General features: G+C 38.0%; 1 protein-coding gene across 5 annotated transcripts in view; it reads right to left on the bottom strand.

The window, feature by feature from the left end:
* lsamp (limbic system associated membrane protein) overlaps positions 1 to 19,905 on the bottom strand; it is a 722,044-nt gene that overhangs the window by 972 nt on the left and 701,167 nt on the right. For 3 of the 5 annotated variants that reach the window (XM_035534192.2, XM_027016165.3, XM_027016163.3), the window contains 4 exons: positions 10,722 to 10,853; positions 10,184 to 10,304; positions 4,460 to 4,608; positions 254 to 880 (listed from right to left, as the gene is read on the bottom strand). In XM_035534192.2, coding sequence (XP_035390085.1) covers positions 783 to 880; positions 4,460 to 4,608; positions 10,184 to 10,304; positions 10,722 to 10,853 — 500 coding nt within the window. In that variant the 3' untranslated portion in view covers positions 254 to 782. Of the gene's footprint in view, positions 1 to 253; positions 881 to 4,459; positions 4,609 to 10,183; positions 10,305 to 10,721; positions 10,854 to 19,905 lie in introns of those variants that run through there. The other 2 variants (XR_014118001.1, XM_027016164.3) reach the window with 2 other exon arrangements.

Below are 19,905 nucleotides of genomic sequence, written 5' to 3'. Positions count from 1 at the left end.
TAATTTGTAACAACTTTTAGGAGCTTTTATGCCAACATTGTGAAAAAGTTTGGTGTCTGAGTTGAAATCAGGAAGTTGAGGCTCAAGAAATAGTTGATTGGCTATTTTCCATTTGGTGTTACTGAGCGCTGGTTGCTAAGACTGCTAGCTATAGCTTATATGTATTACAGCTAATAAAATGTTTTTCTGATGCTGCACACCATGTTGCTTTCATCATATGTCTGGCAGGTCCTGAAGAAACCTGGAGAGAGTGTACTATTAAAATTAGCATTACTTTATTTTCCAAATATTTGGATGATTATTGACTGTTGTAGTTAGTGTTGAAACTTAGTTAGCATAATTTTATTCTGTTTGTTCTCAGAATGGTGTGAGAAAAGACAAGCCAAACTAAATGAACACCTAGACAATCGAAAATGAGGACTCAACAAATAAAGAAACAATAATCATATTCTATAAAGAGCACTGTCTTCTGTCTAATTCCTCCCATATTCCCTTTCATGTTACATTTTAAAAAATGTTCAACATTAAACCATATCAATTGCCCATTCTGATTTACTTTCTGAATTGTAAATGTACCTAGTTTGCGTGCATGGAGGCACGGTTCATTCTGGGTGGTAATGCAAACAGTCTGGGACAAAGAGAGTGGGAGTGAGATAGATAGATAGATAGATAGATAGATAGATAGATAGATAGATAGATAGATGGATAGAGAGAGAAAGAGAGAGAGAGAGAGAGAGAGAGAGAAGAGTGGGCATGATTCTGAAGTAGTGCAGAGCTGATTATTAACACTTGAGTAGAGGCAGGAGGAAGGGCAGGAAGAGGAGCCACACTGATTGACAAATGCAGGCAGAGCCATTGATGTCCCTCCCAGTTCCAGGTCCTTAAGACAACAAAAAAATGAGAACATGAGTAGTAAGATTTAACAAGCACTTTAAAAGAGATCAATTAAAGACCAGTTAAGAGACCTTTCTTAAAAAGTAATCTTAAATACTTCCAAAAATGTATATGTATAGTGACAATCATAATCTCATTCATTAAATAATAAATAATGCTACAAAAGTCCAAACAGAAACTGAGAAATCTAGAGAGAATTAGTTTTCTAAAGCTGACAAGGTCCAAACAGGGGAACACAAGGACTTTCTCTGCTCTAACACACCGTAATCAGCTCCTAGAGGGCTCAGTAAATACAGAACGAGGTGATCAGGTATATTAGGACAGAGAAAATAATATTGTATTAACAATGGCAGTAATTAAATTAAAATGTGGAAAATAATCTGATCATAATTCTATTTTAAAGAAGACAGAAAAGGAAAAGCTTCACCGCTGCACCCTATGAGGAGACATTTATTGGTGCATTGTGACATCTGGTGGTATAAAGTATAAAATACACAATAACAAGTGAAGGATTTTCTCTCCATAGCAACAACGTGTTAGATAGGTTGACGTCCTCTTTTTCCCAGACATGTCCTCTATTCCCCGACATGTCTTATTTTTCCCCAGAGAAGTAATTTTTTTCCCCAAACGTCCTCTTTTTCCCCAGACATATCCTCTTTTTAGAAACTAAACTAATCCGGCCAGAGAAATAGCCAGAGAGGACACATTATCTTCTTATTTAGGATATTTTGTATGGCACCTTAACCTTAGGCCTAATCACAGAGCTGATAGAGATGCTCTGAGGGTTGGGCTCATTAAATGACAAAACACGGAGCTGATAGATATGCTCTGCTATTTGTGTTTTGTCCATGGACAGCATGCTTGTGACAAAATAATTTGATAAATCGGCCTATTTAAGCTCACATCCCACCACCTCCACTTTGATTAAATTATTTTTTCAGCTTGTATGTCTAATAAAGCAAATGAAAAACAAATCTGAAAGAATTATAGATGTGAATTGGCTAAAGTCTGTGTGGAAATGTGTATTGGACTACATTCCCACATGTTGCAATTTAACACTGCTATTAGTCCTGTAAATAACCCTAATAAATAATTTTGCTATTTATATAAAGTGGTTACGTGCTACCCTCCCCTATTTCTTTGTAAACAAAATATGGTCACCCTAATTTAGAACATGCATCAAACACTCCTAATCATTACATAATTATTAAATGCAGTGTGTATCATGGACATCATTATGTCAAGAAACTGGCAACAAGTACAAATCACTTGTTAAAACTATGAGCAATATAATCAACACATAGATAGATGGATAGATAGATAGATAGATAGATAGATAGATAGATAGATAGATAGATAGATAGATAGATAGATAGATAGATAGATAGATAGATAGATAGATAGATAGATAGATAGAGACTGTGTGTGTAAATGGCTGATCAGTTAATTAGGTACCTACTCTGTATGTAACAAGCTAATAAAACCTAATAAGCTGATAAAATATTTTACAGGCAGTTATAAAGTCTTTTGCACGTTGAATCCACTATTGCTGGAACCACTATTGTTCAGCAATTGTGGATTAAGGTTTTTCTTGAGTAACCACATTTTGACTAAATGATGCTTTAAAAGCAAACTTGATGCTTTTACCCTGTAAAGGCACTTGTAAATTTCCGCACTATTTTACTACTATTTACGCACCACTTGTAAATACATAAATACTAAATACTATATCGAGACTGTAAGACCAGACAGATCAACCTGTGCACCACCTGGAAATACTATAAGAAAGCTTATGATTCAATGCCCCATATTAACTTATATATATATATATATATATATATATATATATATATATATATATATATATATATATATATATATATACACACACACATACACACACACTATATATATATGTGTGTGTGTGTGTGTGTGTGTGTGTGTGTGTGTGTGTGTGTGTGTGTATATATATATATATATATATATATATATATATATATATATATATATATATATATATATATCATCAAGTATTGCAGGAACCATGTGTGGGGCATTGAATCATAAGCTTTCTTATAGTCTTTCCAGGTGGTGCACAGGTTAGTCTGTCTGGTCTTACAGTCTCGAGTGACTGTTTTATCAACCAGCAGCTGGTGCTTGGCTTCTCTGGTGTACTTGCCAATGCCTTTCTTGGCCCCACTCATGTAGCTGCAATGATGTGTGACAGAATCTTCCATGTTGTACAGAAGTTGGTTATCAGCTGGTAGTTGGAGGGTATGGTCACTTTCTGGAGGTCCTTCACATTTACATTTACATTTTTAACATTTAGTAGAGGCTCTTATCCAAAGTGACGTAAAAAGTGCTTTGCCATCTACTCACAATATATCCTAGCCTGTAGAATAGGTTAGAGTTTAAGATACTATTGAACTAGAATACTGCTTAAATACAGGAATTGATGCTAATACCTAGAAGCCCAAAATATCAGGCCTGTCTGGCTATCAGTTAACCATTCAAGGTGGATTCCATCCCTTTTCAGCTGGTTCATTTGTGCTGCCAGGCACTCATGGAAAGCTGTCAGCTTCATCAGCCAGTAGGCATGGACCATGTTCAGGGCCTGGAGCTGTCCAGCTCTTCATACTTGAAACCCTTTTTCAGATGATTGTTAACATAATGGTTACTGGATTCTGTTCTGGGAGGGTGCTGTGGTCTGCTCTCAGGTTCAGTAATCGCTGGACCTATCAACACAGTACAGCTTTGGTGGGTCTTTTCTCATGCTTATACCATGCCACCAAGAGCACGTTTTGAATGGCTCATAGGAGAACATTCTGTTTATTCTCCTGGCTTCTACTTCTCTTGTGTACCTCCAGAACTGTTGGGCCAGAACTGTTAATGTTTGCTTGGCAGTTTTCAAGGCCTTAGGTATTGACAGCTTGTTGTACTTCATAGGTACCTTCAGCAAGCCTCTCTTTCTTGACACAGGATACTGCTCCTTGATGATGTTCACATTGTAGCCAAGCATTTCAAGTATCACTGTTGCTGTGGTGTATATCAACTGGTTGGTCTCAGTGATGGTCACAGTACTGATCAATCATAGTGCTGCATTCCCATCTTCCAGCAGCTTTTCAGGTACTTTATTTATATAGAAACAGAATGTTTCATACAGAGGTCCTTCATCAGCTGCACAAGCTCCATATATTTATAGAAACTTGGGACAAATGTGTATTGAGCAAGCAATCACCTGATCATCTGATCTGAGTACATAGAACTTACTCAAAAGACCTAATACCCTGCAGGCACACCTATAGAGTAGGTGTACCTAATAAAGTAACTCAGTGTTAGTTGACATGTTACTTGAAACAGCAGGCTTCCATTAACCAAAGATCTCTGACTAAAATGTTTAATGTGAAAGGTGAAAACACACTGCTGCTAGAGTGATCTTTGGTCTCTAATGATTTCAGCTCCAATTGACTGAGACCTAACACCCAACAGATTAGCCTGATGTGTGTTAAATACTATATTGGTGTGTATGTGTTTGTGTGTGCATGTATGAATGTGTGTTACTTACTGTAAAGAAACACACTAGCATTGTGTATTCCCAGACGGTTGGTGGCCACACAAGTGTAATTTCCATAATCATCTTCTGTGACATTAGCTACCAGTAACATGGTACGAGTACCAGTGATCTGAATAGTAATACCTTGCATATTGGACAGCCTAGAGAAAGAGAGAGCAAGAGCGAGAGAGAGCGAGCGAGAGAGAGAGAGAGAGAGAGAGAGAGAGAGAGAGAGAGCGAGAGAGAGTGAGAGAGAGAGAGAGAGAGAGAGAGAGAGAAGGGGAGGGATAAATATGTTAAGCTTAGGAGGAGTCATTAAAATGCATGCAAAACACATAATTAGCCCTGGATAAGCAAGTACTACAGTGTGAATATTTTCAGCATACATTGAATTGTTTGGCAAATATGAACCATGATTTCATAACTTTACAAGTTAATTGGCCTTTGACTAGTGATTGTAAATAGAGAAATGTGTGGGTGTATTTCATGGAAATTATGTGGACAAGTATAAATTATGACACCTCATAAGTGATACTCAAGCGCTTGTTTCCATGCCAGTAAAGAGGCTTATCTTAAATCAGCACTCATGTTGAGATTGTTCTGATTGTTCTCTAGCTTTGAACTTGTTTTGATGTTGTATGATAGTTTCGTGAATCAGATATGGAGATGTTTGTATGAGATTTATGGAGCTCTGCACTTGTTTCTTGGAAACTTTGATGAATAAAGGTGGTTTTCTGTTTGTCTTACCACAGAGTACTTCATGTTTCTTGTTCTTCCAATAAAACAGCTTTCTGTGAGTTTACTTAGATAAAAACGTCATTTGATTCGCTGCAACATTAAAGGAGATGTAAAAAACAATATCATCTCTCTCTGGTAGCAGAGAAGCAGAGAAGGCTCAGACCTAGAGACTTTAGTCAGTAAGATGATAAAAGATTTTAAATCTGTTCACTTTTGCTGCACTCTCATGCTTTTACACAAAAAGGTCAAAAGGAGGAAACCTTTGTGCATTCTGAAAACAACTTAAAAAAAGTCTATACAGAGAAAAAAGGAAAAAAATAGAAAAGAAATAGAAATAAAGAATGAAAGAAAGGAAACAGAGCCCCAAAAGACCAAAAAGGTCATTCTAATTAAAGCAATCTTTGCTGCTCCATATAGAACAAATGTATACAGCTATAAACCTGTATAAAAAAAAAAAAAATGAAAATTTGACCAAATTTAAACTATTTATTGGGGACATAATATGAACAGCTGATTTATCATGTTTAAGAGGAATGTTGGAGCTCTATAACATTAGCGATCAAGTGCTTTAACATGATCTTTCAGAAGGAAGGGATGGATTAAAATTGTGGATCAGAACTACAGATGAATGAATGAGAGTAAGGCTTAGACCCACAGAGTTTATGTGACCTCTGGATTACACATGCAGTGTACTGTACATATCTGACAGGGCTACACAAAATTAACTGTTACTTAATAGAGCTCTTTAGTAATTTTCTTGGGCATATCATCTAACTGCTATAATTCCATGACAGATTACATGTATTAACAGTGTGACCAGTACTTATACCTAGACTAGGACTTCTACTGTATGAACCTGGAATAGGCTTTCATTGCTTATCTGTTCTCAGTACTTATTTTATCTACTGTTTAAATCAAATCAAACCAAATGTATTTATATAGTGCTTTTTATAACAGATGCTGTCACAAAGCAACTTCACAAATGTCCAAGTCCAAGTCTCCAGTGAGCAAGCCAAGGGCAACAGTGCCAAGGAAAAACTCCCTAGAGCATGAGAAAGAAACCCTGAGAGGAACCAAGACTAAAAAAAAGACAATCTCCACAAAACTAAAGTCTGCTCATTTATTTCTTTGATCATTTGTTTGTTTGTTCAGTCAGTATTTTAATTTTTGCAAGACAGTGCAGATAATTGTATCATAACTTCACTGACAGCTGGACCACTACAAAGTCTTCATCCAAGTTTACTGTAATCTTCCCAGGGAATAAATCAGATGAACGACATAAGTAACACAAATGGAATAAGCGTAATAGCGAAATTTTCATCGTAATAGCCCGGGGCAAAATACTGGGCTCTCACAAACATATGCAAATGTAGGCCATAGACAAATTATTGCATTATTTTCATTATTTTACATAACTACAAACCAGCACCAGCAGCAGTTCAGACTAATGCACTCTCTACCACCACTCTAGTGTCAACGTAAAATTATGTATGTAAAATTATGGCCAGCCCATTCTGTTTAGCAATGCCTGACAAATATGAAGGTTCTTTATGTGAATGAAAAGGCTTTTTATTTTTCTTTACAGTGCTTTCTGTATTTCAGTTGTCAGTCCTCAACCTTTAATCCTGATGATGCAAAAATCACTTTTCTGCTTTCCTTAATGACTGGCATAGCCCTTAGCTGGGCTTTGGTCATGTGGAGTGCACAAACTAGCTTCCGGTCATGCTCAGCCTTTGAACTACTGTTCTGGGAAGTGATTGATCATTCCCTGAGTGGCAAGGATCCAGGGCAACAATTGCTGCAAATCAATCAATGGAGAATTTTGTCTGTCGACTACTCCCTCAAGAGTTTCACGCTAGCCACTTAAAAGTTACTTGGAGTATGCTCAAAACAGGAAAGGTTTTAATGAAGCCCTTAAATCCCAGCTACAATGCACAAATGATCATCTTTCACTCTCCCAATTCATTCAATGGTCTATATTCTCTATAAAAGTAAACAACCGTATTTGTGCTCTACCAATGCTTGAGTACCAATCCCATAAAGATCTTTGTGCACCCCTCTGATGGAGAAGTCATGGAAATTGGCTGAGCCAGAGGCACATCAAAGGAGAAACAGGGGTTGTATCTCTACTCTGGACAGAATGGCTGTTTCAAAAATACTTGTGCTGCTTTGCGTCAAGATCCTCAGTGCCTCAAGGGTAACCTGGTTCTTCCCCTACCTGAAAATAGAAAATGTACCATTTGCACACATTTAGTCTGGTGTAATAATATCTCTGTTTCAGCTGTAATACAGTTTAGTACTGCAAAAATATAATTCCCAAGTCAAACAAATTAAAACTGCCGGTAAACTGGAACTACCCATCTCTGTATATAAACTCCCTTTTCACATCAACTGCATTGATGATGTGACTGGATCTGAAGTCACCGAGATCATGTGCCCTCTTGTGTTACACAAGTTTTCAGTTTTTCATTTTGAGACCATTTCCCTGTTAATCATAATCAAATTTAAAGTCAAAGTCAAATTTATTTATATAGTGCTTTTTACAATGGCCATTGTCACAAAGCAGCTTTATCCATGTCTGAGTCCAAGCCCCCAGTGAGCAAGCCAAGGGTGACAGTGGCAAAGAAAAAAACTCCCTAGAGCATGAGGAAGAAACATTAAGAGGAAACAAGACTCAAAGGGGGTCCATCCTCCTCATAGTCTACTCTGCCAGTCTCTTATATTAGGTTACCACTGGCTAGCTAAACCGAATCGAATCCTGCCATCTCATGGTCAACCACAGAATTCATTTACCAAAATAAGTACTGTCATGCCCAGTGTCTGGCTATCCCCTGCGACACTATCAGCATAGAAAGCCTTGATATAAACATTGAGATTTCTCCTGATATTTCTCACTGATATTTCTGATAATGCTTTTGAGTATTCACATATATCAGAGGTTATCACCAAAAGTAAGCCACACTACCCCCACATCATCCATGGCACTACACTACTGAATACTGCTGCCTCGCACTACTCCACCAAAAATACAATGGATACAGCTCCACTTCCAGTGCCTGGAACTAAGGCCATTGATAATTAATTCAAGAGTCCTTGGAATTAATCTAAAATCATCCATCTACCTCTCCTGCAGGACCTGGATTCTTCTTTGTGACCATGTTCTGACTATAGAGGAATCAGTGTACTCACAGTGATGTTTTACTAAACTTGACCTGTAAAGTTTCACTTGTGCTTGCTCCTGAAGAGGCTGAGTGGAAAGATTATTTTGTCACTACCTCTGGGTCTCAACATATAATGCCAAGGAGCTTTAGAGATTTCAGGGTTTTATAATCTTTGATCATTGATTCATCCATGGATTTTGCATGGTAGCTAGTCCCCTCATTTCACTGCTTAAGTGAAAACCCAGAAATCTAAAATGGAACAAAATAGCTTCCACCTCCTTCCTGACCTTCAAGCAAAGATTCACCAGAACCCCTATTTTGAAGTACCCTCCTCACTACCAGAGAAAGACTAGTGGCAATTTATTACAACATGGAACTCCTGCCAACCTTCATCCATGGAGACAGTGGACAGAGTCTGTGGATGGACCCATTCTGGATTTTTAAGTAAAATTAATTGATAGCATTGAATTTTCGTAAAACACAGTCCAATATACCAAATAAAATTTCTTAAAACTACCTCCATACTGATTTTCAGCTATCTTCATTCAACCATTTGCCAGAAATCCCATACTGAATACACAGTATTTTTACTCTGTGTTTACACATGGATCACGACTGTCCTTTTAAAAGGTCTTTTAACAATGTTTAGGATGTAAGATATCTTTAGATTTTGTCACAGAAGATTCATTTATCATTAAAGCAACTGTATGACACCTTTAAACAGCATATGGAATGTTATTAAAGTGTAAAGTTCTTTATTTGCTTGTTCACATTTTATAAAACATACATTCATCTCCTTCATAACAAAACATTCTCAAGCTAATAGCAACAACATAATGTAGTTTTCATGAATAATTGTTCATAATAGGAAGCTACAATTGGTCTGTCTTAGATTGTGTGGTTGCTATTGGGCCATAAATAACTATTTTCTTTGAGTGACACTGGTTAGCACCTATGGAAAAGGCACTGGATCACTTGGTGTTGAGAGGGGCTCTAACAAACCACTTCATGACAAGTGTTTAGGTGTCATCTCAGAAGTGACTTACACAAACAAATATTACTCCCTCAGATGAAAACATAGACATGTCACATGCCTTGAATGGTCACATACTGAGTGAGTGCACAAAACAATAGACTCCTGCTACACTTTGGCCACTAAAGCATAGGGCATGTGCATGAATCCATTTGGTGAAGTTGTCAAAGTCATGGATATTTTTTGTGTGTATAATTTGATTGCCAACACATTTTGACATTGAAAGTAAGAGGCTTACTTTGGCTGAAGTTAATTAAGAGCAATGATAATTCAATATGGATTCAATGGCTACTGGCTACTGGTTCAATGGCTACTAGCATGGGATCCCAAGAAAGAGGACACATTCATGCATGGAATTGATGCTGTAAGCATAAATTAACATTTGTGCATGAGAGAATGCACACTATACATTTACTATATTACTGGATTTACAGTATTGCATTATTTTTCTCAGCATAATCTTTTACCCTGTTAGCAATGATGCTAGCAAGTTGTTGAACATTACCCTTCAGTATAAAACAAAGCATGTTTTGATGTGTTGCCACTTACCCTCTTGATGAGATTAAGCCTGTGTGTCATTGAGACTATTGTGAACAGCCCATCACCACTTCAACCCAGTAATCTGCTCTACTTACGATTGTTGTGAAATCCTCTGCAGTAAGTGTATTTATTACTGTGGTCAGTCCCTCTGTTGATATTTACTAGTGATATCAACTCTCTATGATAAGTGGATTTACTTTAGAGTATTGGCTATGTTTTTATACGTGTTTTTAGTATGATAATTGTATTAACTAGGGTCAGTACCTCTTGTCATCTCGGTACCACTCAAACTCGGGCTTTGGGACAGCTGTGGCATCACACTGCAGAATCCCCTGACGGCCCACCTGTGTCTCTGAGCTCTTAGCATCCTTTATGACAGGAGGATCTATATGAGAGAAAGTGAGAGATAGACAGAGAGAGAGAGAGAGACAGACAGACAGACAGAGCGAGAGAGAGACCACAAACATGAAACACAGGAAGAAAGACTGGAAGAAGACTGGAAGAAGTCCTACATACAACATGGGAAGGTTTGTCAGAGTTCAGCTTGAACATACTTTTTATACATTTAAAATTCTTAAATTTCCTAAATAAATTAATGGCTAATTCATGTCTTCAGTCATATATAGCAACAGTCAGTGGGATATTTACATTACATTGCAGCATTCATTACCACTTTACTTCCAAGGAAAATCTATGTAAACACTCACTAATTAGTGTCATGGATTTGCAGTGGATTGCTCAATAATCAGTTGAAAGATGAATTTTGAATAAAAGCTCCAGCCTTTTCCAATGAAAAACTTACAGTTGACAACCACGCTGACATATTTTACGTCGGGTGTTGCTACGTCATTGCTAGCCTTGCATTCGTAACGACCAGCCTGCATGCGCGTGATTCCGGATATTTCCAGATACTCGCCCACATCCAGAGTCTCTGCTGAAAAAACAGAAAGCAATCTTGATCATCATACTCATTGTCTTCGTCATTAACACCACTAACAGCAACCAAATCCTCTTCATGCAGTCATCATCCTCTTTATCTTCCTCACTATGACCATCACCAACACTGACATGGTAGTAGTTATTCTTGTTTTCATTATCATAATTTCCTTCACCGTCACCACCAATGTCACCATCGCCATCATTAAAACAAACATCATAATTGTCATTGTCATGGTCACAGTCATCATAGTCATCACCACCACCACCAAGCAGTTAAAGTGATCTTAAAGCACCTTCTTGTTGTTTCTGTGCTTTGCACTGACACTGATTAACAAATTTCTGCTGCATCACATGGCAGGTGGCATTAGCCATCCAGTGGTCTGTGATGTGCTGATAGCATCCGCATAATAATGCTGGTTTTTCCTTCTAGCAAACCACCTATTTTGTCCTGACATCTGCAAATTACTTTGAGCAAATCCATTAAGAAATTCATATTCAATTCAAAATGTTATGACTTCACATAACATTTTTATTAAGACAAATGGACCAATTTCAGATGCTCTGATACAGTGGTTTTGGCCTTCTGTTCTGGTTTTGCATGTTTCTAACACTGAGGGGAGGTGATCAGCTTTGATGGGCTGCTGTTTTCCTCCCTAAAGAGAAAACATTCCACATGTTTTGGGCAGTGCTGTGTGAGAGCTGGGCTGACTAAATCTTATGATGGTTCATTTCTGAACCAGTGTTTTAAACTTGTTGATAAAGCTCAGAATGATCATCAAAGCCACAATGAGCAATTGATACATCTAGTAGACTGTTATTAGTGCTACAACTCTGAAACAAGATCGATGGCTCTAATCACACAAATGTCTGTTGTGTATTACAAAGTCAGGACTAGGCCTTTGACAGATGTCACAGAATTTCACCAGACCCTATTAGAGCCTCTAAATTAAATATGAACCCACAAAATCTTACATGTCCTTTGTAAAAGCAGAAATTCTATGGAGGTAATTATGTTACAAAACTTGAGAGCTTGTAGAATGCCCCCAGTTTAGTGAAACACAAATCAGTTTTGCAGCAAGTTTATCGCAAGAAGTGTTGCAAATGTTGAGGAGGGAAAATCTGAAGCTGTGATTTCATATTAAATGGTTCCAAGATTGAATTTGTGTCTGTGGCACCAAAATGAATTTATATGTAAATCAACATTGTTTGTATTTATTTTAGTATTAATTAACACATTTGCACCTTTTGTCTGTGACTATTAAAATACAGTTATGGTAATGTTTTTTTCAGTACAGATTTGTTTTTTCACATCAAAAGTAACATTACAGATTTTTCTCAGATCAGTTCTCAGATCAGATTTTACAAGATCATATTGTGCAATATAATCTGCTCCATAAAATTCAACCTGACATTCTTGAGTAGTTTTTCAGACGCTGTCCAGGAAGATTTTATGTCCTAAATCATGATTGGACATCTGGTCATTTAATTGGCTGTTCCAGCAATACAATCAATCCAATTTAATAAAATTAGACAGGAATAAATCCACACAATCAGGCCTCTGTGGAAGGTGAATGATATTTGATTGGAATAATTCATGCAGCAGCACTTGTCTGCTAAATTTTAAGTGAGTCAAGATTTCAGTGGATTGAAGATGAGGAGCAGTATAAGATGATATTACCAAAGATCTGCTGAGAGTATGCTTGACCTTGAAGTACTCTCCAGCTTCTCAAACACAGCTCACTTTTTAAAAAGACTCTTTCCTCTAAACAGTGTGTGTGCCAGTAGTCTGGTTAAAATAAATACATATTTAGCTGTTTATACCTTTGGTAGTACATGTATGTGTAATTTAGCAATCAATTTAGCAAGTGTAAATGGTTTTAACTAGTTTTTCTTGGTCAAATGCTTAGTTTTAGAAGTCTATGGCAGTCAAATTCTTGGCATGGTATGCAAACCCCATAACCAAGCACTGAAAAAAAAAAGTTTACCCTGGAATGTTCCTTTAATTAGGACCCATCGTTCAGAACTTTTTTTCTGACTCACCACAGGGATCATGGCCAGTGTTTTTGTCATTTGGGTATACTCTGGCTGTATTTTTGTTTAGTTTTGCACTTTATCTTGTAGTGGTGAGGACTGCAATTTGCACAGGAGTTGGCTAATCTTTGAAGAATCTGGTTGATATTGTTGGAGCAGAGAAAAGTATTATTTAGCTACCAGTTACTGGCTTTACATGAACTAAAATGGGAAACTGTGGCCAACTGTGTCAATATTAGAACCTTGTAAGTTCTCATGCTTTAGTTGATTATGGAAAGCAGCTGTTTGCAGAAGTTCACAAATGAAATTCAAATATTAAATTATGAATAATATTAAAATAACCACAAGCCACACATATAATATAAATATGATTTTCCTTTTATGTTTCTTTCTTTCTTTTAAAAGTGAGAGCATGAGGTCTTCTGCAGGACACTGAGCACCAGTCGGGTGCAGAAGTTGTTTGCTACTCGGCTTAGATTAAGAGTTTTTCAGTAGAGCCCCGAGAACAATCATAAACAAGATATACACAGACAGCATAAAACCAGACAATAGAGAATGATATAGGGCAGAGAGAGAGAGAGAGAGAGAGAGAGAGAGAGAGAGAGAGAGAGAGAAACAAAAAGAGACAAAAAGAGACACAGCGAAACAATACAGTGAGACCTCAATCCTCTCAGTGCTGTTGAGAGAGAAGGGGTATCTTATCTTTTTTTGTTTCAGTTGGTCAAATAAACAGCGACGCTGTTAGATACTGAAAACTGTGCTCTGATAACATGGCTAACATGCCTCTTTAAGTCTGGTATAAAAAAGGTCCTCTGATCAGGATTTATTTTCAACAGTCCCTATAAACATCCACCAAGACACATACACACACACACATACAGAGACAGCCCCCCTCACCCCCTGCCCCACACACATACATACACACAAACACATAGACATACACATATACAAAACCTAAACACTTTCCCATGCCTGTTTGAGGCACCTTTAATATGCCTCTTTTTGCCTGAGGATAAGAAGCAGGTGCCTTCCTTACACCCAGCTTCACTTCTGATTGGCTGTTCTGATCTGCACTACTCTGCTGGAGGAAGGTTTCAGCCGGCTGTTGAAACAGCTGTCTCCGTGCACTCTCCCTGCTGCTCTTTATTTTCAGTCCATCTGATTTGTGTACAAATGTCAAGGCAAACATTGAGATGGGACATCACATGACCAGATGGTGTCTTTGCTAATTAGGAGCACTCGATATCACGCCCTCTGTCTGTCTCCATCCATCTGATGACCACAACTCCTGCTCCCACCTCTGTCAAAGCTCAACCACTGTCTCAACCACTGTCTGCTGGGAGCACATCTGACACACAGAGGTTATAGGGTAGTGAGTTATAGGGTAATTATACAAAGATGGAGACAATCAGTGGGGCACCTGCCAAATCTATGAGCAAATAAACAAAATAAACAAACAAATCAATGAGTAGATGAATGAATGAATGAGTGCCTGAATGAATATTTTATTAGAAATTATTTCACAAACACAAGGCTACTGTAAATGTAATCAGGGAGTAAATAAGCATTCAGCTGAATGAGAATATCATAATTTTTTTTAACATAATCCATTAGATCCTTTTCCTTTTCAGCTCGCTTCCAGCAGTGTTATTTCAGTAACATTTATTTAAAATTTAATTATGGTGAAACTGAAATACCTTTCATTTGCCAATGACACAATTTGTCAATAACCTTGTGTTGTATTGTTTGTTCAAGAAAACACATGTACATTCCAATGCACAATTATGGAACATTTCATGGAGCACAGTGGAATTCCTCAGTGCTGTGAAATGAGTAATGCTCCATCAGAACTTTACAAAGGCAAACTGAGCACTACTACTACTCACAATGGCCAGGGAGGTGTGCGCCATCAGCTGCCACTGAGATATGTACACGAACAAAAACGCTTTCGATATCCATAGTGCTTTGAAATGTCAAAAGCAGGGGAGGGGAGGAGAGGTGAGTGCACATCCTGCAGTGTGTTGGTCGGTTCTGGTAGTCAGGGGCATTGCTTGTAGATCAGCACAGGAAGACATGTGCCTTCATTTAATGCAAATTTTAAACACTCATCTATCTCTCTGCTTCTCTCAATCATTCACATGCACTCACTCTCTGATGTTTTATCACAGCTTGTATTTAAAATCTTGCTAATGCAGTGAGAGTGACAGTGGTGGGTGTAGGGGTATAGGCGTGTGTATTCTTGTGTATATTGTTAAACCCCACAAAGATCTAACCAATGCATATCTGTGTTCCAGTGAGTGCTACTGCAGCAGGACTAAAAGTGACCAAAGGGAGAAAACTGAGTGTGAAACTCATTTTCCAGTCTACATAATTATCCCATATTGTCTCATACACATGTTATTGTGTGTGTGTGCACATTAGGGGACAAGACAAAAGAGGAAAACACACACTGTGCTCTGATAACATGGCTATCATGCCTCTTTAAGTCTGGTATAAAAAAAGGTCCTCTGATCAGGATTTATTTCCAACAGTCTCTATAAACATCCACCAACACACACACACACACACACACACACACACACACCCACACCCCCCCCCCCCCCCCCCCCACACACACAAACAACTGGAAAACGCGACCTCTTTTTGGGCTTATAGTTATTGACTCTGTTGACTTACAGAAACATACTACATTTAGTAGTTTTGTATTGGGACAGTTGGCCAGAAGAGTCCTTTTGTTTTCCTGATTCAGCAAGTCATTCTGCTGTTCACCACAAGAGGGCGCCAACCAGTGAAACTCAACATGCTCAGCACTAGCCTACATAAATGCATTAGACTTAAATATAGCGCAGGGTTATATAGCGTTTATGATCATTTGATGGATAAATTAAATTTGATTTCCATTATATTTGATAATCTAAGAATTATGCCTTTAAAAAACTGTTCAGTCAAATCTGTGATGTATTTTCGTGTTCTTTGATCAGGTTTGAAGGTTTGTTTATTAAATGGTTTTGTGGTTACACAGTGTGATTCTATATAAAGGACAGATGGAAGAAAATTATGTTGGGCATCACTGCCCAAAGGAGGTCTGCCAAAGTGGACACTACAATCTAGCCACATGTATCAGAGGCTCTGTTTAGATTTCCCATAGATTCCTATTTCTGCTGCTCTTTCCAAATGAAATGTCTTTTCAAGTAAATCATGGAATCAAAACAACTTAAATTGCTCAGTTAATATAGCATATCAAACCTGAATTATAATTGATTGGATTCTCTGCAGGGGGAACCCCTCCAAAAATGTAAAATAAAAAACAAATATATAAATAAACAAACCAACACAGCACTACATACTTTTTTTTGGTTTCGGCGAAAACTGTCCGCCTGTGTCTCACCTGAGTGAAAATAGTCAAGTCTATAACTCAGAAGCAGTGCCCTCGTGTGGATGTCATATGTACTACAAAGATTTTCTAATTCCAAGACAAAACAAAAGCCATGTGATTAGTTATACAAAATGATTCTAAACTGCCTTCAATAGAGAGAACAAAAGTAGGAGACTGCAAAAAAGTATTTTACAACTACGACTACTACTACTACTACTACTACTACTACTACTACTGTTATTATTAGTGAATGTGAAACAGAATATTATATGCATCAGTGTAAGCAATAAATAAGTTCTCACAGTTCATTCTCAGTACATTATCACAATAGTTCTCACAGTACATTCATGTGCATCCATGACTTCATGTTCCAATCCAATATATATATATATATAATATAAGAGACATCTCCAATTTTTTCTTAAATCAGCATTTCCACATGTACACCAGGCATTCCATTCAGGTGTTTGTTGAATTCTTTCACAGACACACCTCATTCTACTTAATGAGATGCTGAATAGGTGATCACCTTAACAAAATCCTATTCTAATGAGCAACAGTATAAAAACCACTGCTGCTGTCATCACTATTCTCTTGTTATAGAACCAGCTGGATGGGAAAAGCAGTGTTAGGACTATCCAAATAGTAAGCATAGTCAAAATACAGCTAAAGACCATGAAAAGAAAGGTTCTTAATGAGGAAAAGAAGGGTTCAATTCTAGCTTTACTGGCAGAGGGATACAGTGAATGTCAGGTTGCTTCTATCTTGAAAATTTCAAAAACTATGGTTCATCAGAAATAATATCAAGCTGCAAATACATGGAACAAGAGCTACAGACTGGCAGAGGTCAAAAATGACTCTCTACTGACTGTGATGATCACCACCTCATTCGAATGTCACTTAACAACCGTAAGATGGCGTCAAGTGACCTACAGAAGGAATGGCATGCAGCAGCTGGGGTGAACTGCACAGCGAGGACAATTCGAAACAGGCTTCTGGAGGCAGGGCTGAAGTTGTGCAAAGCTAGAAAAAGCCCTTCATCAATGAGAAAGAAGAGCCAGACTGAAGTTTGAGAAAGACTGTAAGGATTGGACTGTAGAAGACTGGAGTAAGGTCATCTTCTCTGATGAGTGCAATTTTCAGCTTTGTCCAACACCTGGTTGTGTAATGGGGCAGTGGTAGCTCAGTGATTAAGGTTAAGTGGTTAAGCTACTTGACTTATAATTGAAAGACTGTTGGTTCAAACCCCACTGTTGGGCCCCTGAGCAAGGCCCTTAACCCTCAAGTTGTACTCAGTTATTATTGTAAGTTGTTTTGGATAAAAGTGTCAGCTAAATTTTGTAAATGTAATGGTTAGACAGAGGCCTACAAGCCAGAGTGTCTTGTATTGTGATGATTTGAGGGTGTTTCAGCAAGGCTAGAATTGGGAAGATTTGTCTTTGTGAAGGACACATGAGAGCAAGCCACTTACAAAACTGTGTTGGAAGAAAACTTGCTTCCTTCTGCTCAGACAATGTTCTCCAACTCTGATTATTGTTTTTTTCAACAGGACAATGTTCCATGTCACACAGCCAGGTCAATCAAAGTGTGGCTGAGGGACCACCAGATCAAGACCCTATCATGGCTAGCCCAATCTCCAGACCTGAATCCCATTGAAAACCTCCGAAATGTGATCAAGAGGAAGATGGATGGTCACAAGCCATCAAACAAAGCCACGCTCCTGGAATTTCTGTGCCAGGAGTGGTGTAAAGTTACCCAAGAGCAATGTGAAACACTGGTGGAAAGCATGTCAAGACGCATAAAAGCTGTGATTAAACATCAGGGTTATTCCGCCAAATATTGATTTCTTGACTCATCCTAAGTTGAAATTTTAGTGGTGTTGTTTATAAATGAATATGAGCTTGTTTTCTTTGCATTATTTGTAGTCTGAAATTTCTGTAACTGTTTTGTTATTTTGACCATTAGTCATTTTCATAAAAAAACATGCTCTAAAATACAATATTGTTATCTGGAATTTGGAAGAAATGTTGCCAGTAGTTTATAGAATAAAACAAAACTGCTCAGCCTGGTCAAACACATACCCATCAATTGTAAAACTAGAGAAACTGATAATTTTGTAGTGGTCTCTTATTTTTTTTTCCAGAGCTGTGTGCATATGTGTGTGTGTGTGTGTGTGTGTGTAGGTGTATATATATATATATATATATATATATATATATATATATATATATATATATATATATATATATATATATATATATATATATATATATACACACACACACACACACACATATACACACACACACACACACACACACACACACACACACATAGAATGAGTAATGATCCAAATGCACTGAACGTATAGATTTACCCACAGCTACAGATCAATTCTGTTCAATTAATCTCACATCGCACATCTGTTTTACTATGCTGCACAATAAGTACAACAGGACCTGAAACAAAGCAATAGCATTTTTCTCACACCAACATCACACATAGGCAGACAGACAGACAGACAGACAGACACACACACACACACACACACACACACACACACACACACACACACACACACACACACACTGATGCAGGAAGGTGGAGAGCAGTAAGTATGTCTATGTGGTATATAAATGTTTTCCCTTCTCCTCTGCAACGACTGACTCAGACAAACAAAAATGATGGAACATTGGTGTTAAATGACAGGCAGGCAGAGTGAGGGCACAGAGCGACAGAGGCTGCCAGATGAGTTTAAGGGGTGAAACCACAGTTTAACAGGAACAACAGGAACATCATCACCAGCCTGACACTTTATGTCATGTTCACACAGTTCAACACATGTTCACACAGTCAATACTACCACATAATGGGAGTGAAAATTCCATATTTTACATTTAATAGCCTATGTTTTGCTTACTGCTTATCATACACTAAAAAGGTGTATGTAAATATCCCCCCACATATAGTGCTTTTCTGTCTGGCACGCGATCGTCTTATGGAGTGGTGGCTTCATTTTGTCAAGGTTTCACACTCCTGCTTCCAGCACACATCTGCTCTGAGCCTGACTGTAGAACAGTGACACCTGCTGTTCAGATGCAGTGGTGCGGTCAGGTGCAGGGGGAGAAATGATGCTCTGTACCATGTCGCTTTGGGTGAGTGTTCAGGAGGACACACAAGCAGCAGGAGACCATGAATCACCTAGTGCCAACTCCCTACTTACATTACTGTACTGAGTAGGATATGAAGGGAAAAAAAATTATCTGAGATCTCTAACCTTATACCGATGTACAGTATTTACCTCGATTATGACATGAATGGCAGGGACAGCTCTGCACTGTTATAATAAAAGGTTTCTGGGAATTGCATTATATTTTTAGTCATATTGCTTTTTATGTAGTCCTAATTCAAATATAAGCCACTGAAAGCCACTGTAAAACTGCATAATTAATAAGGCAGCCTCATGTGGAAATAATCGCTAACGTTTTTAAACCATGCTCCATAACAGAGCCACATGGAACCTGTAAAGTCATTAGCATCAGCACCAGCAGGCTCCTGGAGGGTGCATGGCGGGAAGGTGGCGGCTTGCCATGGCAGGTCACTGTCAATGAGGGGGCGTGGGGTGGCTGGAGGTATTGTG

The sequence above is a fragment of the Electrophorus electricus genome, chromosome 17 (assembly GCF_041902795.1).
Source record: "Electrophorus electricus isolate QZ-2024a chromosome 17, ASM4190279v1, whole genome shotgun sequence".
Classification (NCBI taxonomy): Eukaryota; Metazoa; Chordata; class Actinopteri; order Gymnotiformes; family Gymnotidae; genus Electrophorus; species Electrophorus electricus.
The sequence above is the reverse complement of the archived record's forward strand: the minus strand, read 5'-3'. Positions and strand labels throughout refer to the sequence as shown.